Source organism: Puntigrus tetrazona, chromosome 18 (assembly GCF_018831695.1).
Source record: "Puntigrus tetrazona isolate hp1 chromosome 18, ASM1883169v1, whole genome shotgun sequence".
Taxonomy (NCBI): domain Eukaryota; kingdom Metazoa; phylum Chordata; class Actinopteri; order Cypriniformes; family Cyprinidae; genus Puntigrus; species Puntigrus tetrazona.
The window spans coordinates 22,583,917-22,587,567 of NC_056716.1; the positions used below are offsets into that span (position 1 = coordinate 22,583,917).

Sequence of the window (3,651 nt, forward strand, 5' to 3'; positions counted from 1 at the left end):
CTCTTTCAACAAACCATGTTTGGTTCTTTTTGTTCAGAGATCCGAGCCCAACTGGTGGAACAGCAGAAATGTCTGGAGCAGCAGACGGACATGAGGGTCCAGCTCCTTCAGGACCTTCAGGACTTCTTCCGCAAGAAGTCCGAGATCGAGATGGAGTACTCGCGCAACCTGGAGAAGCTCGCCGAACGCTTTATGGCCAAGACCAGGAGTACCAAGGACCATCAGCAATATAAGTGAGTGTATGAAAAGAGTGTTTAATACTGATACCTTTTGTGGTTTTAAATTAGAACGTCTTGATTTTTAAATGATGCTGTCTTTTATTGAGAATATGATAACGTATGTGTGTGTGTGTGTGTTTATGTATGTAGAATTTTTACAAATTTCAAATAACATATTTTTTAAATAGTGCATGTTTTTTAATATACTATACGTAATATACTTATATAAATACAAACACGTGAGTGTATTTATATGTGTGTATTTATCTATACATAATAAATAAATAGTACACACACACACACACACACATATGTATGTAAACAAAAACTTTTAACTAATATATACGTTTTATAATTAATTTTTTTTTATGTCTTAGATTTATTTATTAGTGTGTAGGATTTCTTACTAGCGTATTTTGTAAAATGTAAAGGCCACGTCTCTCAATGACCTTATTTCTTAATCCTTACCATTTCTTGTCACTTATGTTTTCCTGCTGATTTATGCTCAGTGTAATGCACTGTGACAAGTATGAACCATGATCATGTTCTCATTATACCAGTAGAGTCGCTGACTTGGAAAGACAGCCTACGTCTATATAATGTTGGTACAGAAACCACTGGTACAACTCAAAATATCAAGTGTGTTTGCTTTTCACTTCTGTAAATAGACCAAATACTGGTTTAAGAGCCCTAAATGAGTCCAGCAGCTGTGAGCACAACCGGAGGCAGTGGAGAATCTCGGTCGTGGCGCTTGTGGTTTATATGGCCTGTCGGTTTGAGAGCAGAATAAAGATACTTGACAACTCGCTAACATATTCTGAAACACAAGGACTCAAACTTGCCTTTTCACAGACGCAGAAGTAAAGAAGTGTTCAGATTACAGTGTGATGATGTGAGGTAATTACGTTTTTGTCTTTAGGAGATTAAAAAGCTCAAAAATGCTGATGTTAGTTGGGCAGTCAGTTATAAAGCCAGCTTAGCTCAGCTCTGTGCTGGAAGAATTAGCATCAGAATGAGCTTGCAAATTTGTCTGTAATTAACCGGGATGTCCGCATGCCAGAGTTGTTCGACAGTTCGGCTTGTTTCAAAAGCATTTCGAGTTATTTTACCAGGTCTCTTAGCTAAACTTGGACTCTTCTGTAACCGCAGGGCTTGAGTAAAGAGAGCCAGACCGTGGTCTGCGATTGTATCCCATTTTGTTCCATAGTCCAGAGGTCTGGCCCGACGTCTGACCGATGGCGTCGAGATGAGGCCAGCTGAGCCAAAGCAGAGGGTGTGCTTTACCCCTCTGTTGAAGTTGGCCGCATACATGTGGTCAGCAGAATTCTGCAAAAACCAGTGAGAGGAAATATTAAGCGACCGTTTGTCAAGAAACACAGTTTACTCTACCTGTGGGATTGTTGTCACAGAATCAATCTTCTCACTGGCACTAGGAGCATCTCAGGTGACTCTCACAGGAAAGTGTGATGGATCGGGCCTGAAGGTTGGAGACCAGAGAGATGCGGTCGCATTACAAATGCATAGCTGGTTAGTTTCGAACCAGAAGTTTCCATTTTAGAGTCTTTTTTTTTGGTAGTGAGTATTTGATTTGTGACTTCTGTATTGGATTATGGGCAGAAGAATGCAATTGAATAGAATGACCACATGATCTAATTTTGCTGCAAATAAAGTAGTAGGACGACGAATCTGACATTTTAGAGAATATTGCATAACCATGACAGTAAGGACTTTTATATTGTTGCAAAAAACATTATGAAAGAATCCCAAAAATCATAGCTGTTTTCAGAACTGATAATATTAAGAATTGCTTCTTGAGCACCAATTCAACATATTTGAATGATTTCTACAGAATCATGTGACACTGAAGACTAGCGTAACGATGCTGAAAATGTATTGTTTTCATTTTTTCATTTAGTCGTTTTCACTATATTTCTTTAAAATAAAATAAACGAGTAGGTATTTTAAATAACAAGCTTATCTCAGTAGGGTATGTTTTAACAAATAAATATTTGTGTAGCATTTACTAGTTATCCAGTAGCTTCTACCCGTATCCCTACAAAGCAGTGTTTTGTGAGCTGTGTGGTTAAACTTCTCCCAGATGACATTGTCGTCGTGGCGACACATCGACTGGTGCTTAGTTTAGTGCACGTGTTTGTCGAGCTAACAGACATCACATACTGTTTGCCCAGGGAGGCTGCTGGACTCAGGATGGGAATTATTTCATTATATGCATCATCCAGCTGCCACTCCTCGGACACCAGATTTCCTTATGATTATCATTTAGCAGATGCATTTCAGCCAAATAGACCTTCCACAAGGACGCATCCCCTCTAGAAAACTGAGTTTAAGTGCCTTTTGATATATATCATTATAAATCTCCTTTAGGAAACTAAATTCATGTGCTTTTTAAGATAGATTTGATCCTTTGTCCTTATGGTTGCATGCCTAAAATGAAATAAAATGCACTTAAGATTTATGCTCTGCCCCAGTAAGGTTAGTATCAGTTGTCTGTGATTGTACCTTCTTGCGCATTCGTTTGATGACCTTGTTGTAGGATGCCAAACCCTCCAGTTATGCACTCTAGTTTGCTCTGGCTCTCCAGAATCGATGAGCTGTCAATATAATGTTTGCGATCTGCGGGGATGTTTACACCAGCACTGAATGAAGCTCCTCTGGCTACAGCGCTGTTGTAGCTACTGCATCGCTCGTGTTTATGCCACCGCTGATGATCTGTTGGGTTATTTTGACATCAGCAGATATAGCTTAGAAAACCAAATCTAATTCACTTGGGTAATTGCCACCAGCGTAGTCTCTGTATATAGACTCGCTTACACCTTAGAAGCGGAACATGAATAAAATATGCGTTTATTGTCTTGTAATGGCTTTCCTATGGCAGTTAGTAGCATTGATCTTGCTACTGTTACGTTTTTAAGACTTATTTCATCAAAGATAAGCTGTGAGGTGATCGCTGTTGGTCCTTTAGAGAGGTGGTCGTTTGGAGACCAGTTATTATTTAATATTGCCGAGTAGTACCGCTGATTTACTGCAGCCTTAAATGGTGCAGCTGACTCTCTGATCTCAGTGACACGGGCTGCTTTTGTATCAGTTCTGATTAGTTCACATGCTTTCCAAATTAACTCATCATCATGCCACGATTACCCAGTGTGACAACTTCCTCTCCGTTCATCATCACTCCTGTTTTACCCACCAGTGAGCTAATAGAGTCTATGATTCGAGTAAATCTCTGTAATGTATTGTTAATAGTTGCAGCCTGTGACAATCTGGGCTTCAGTGGACTTTCTACTCTGAACTTGATGCACTTTTTCATCTATTACCCATCAACGATATACTATTATAGGTTTCTTTTTTTTGTTAATATTTTTTTATATATATTTTTTTCTCTTTTTAATTTTTTTGCTGAATTTTGTTTCCT

General features: G+C 38.8%; 1 protein-coding gene across 1 annotated transcript in view; it reads left to right on the top strand.

The window, feature by feature from the left end:
* Positions 1-3,651, top strand: part of LOC122362807 (SLIT-ROBO Rho GTPase-activating protein 1-like) — a 38,272-nt gene continuing 34,621 nt past the window's right edge. Inside the window, exon 1 of the mRNA XM_043264390.1 lies at positions 1-233. Within this exon, the coding sequence (XP_043120325.1) occupies positions 16-233 (218 nt within the window). The 5' untranslated portion in view covers positions 1-15. The remainder of the gene's footprint in view (positions 234-3,651) is intronic.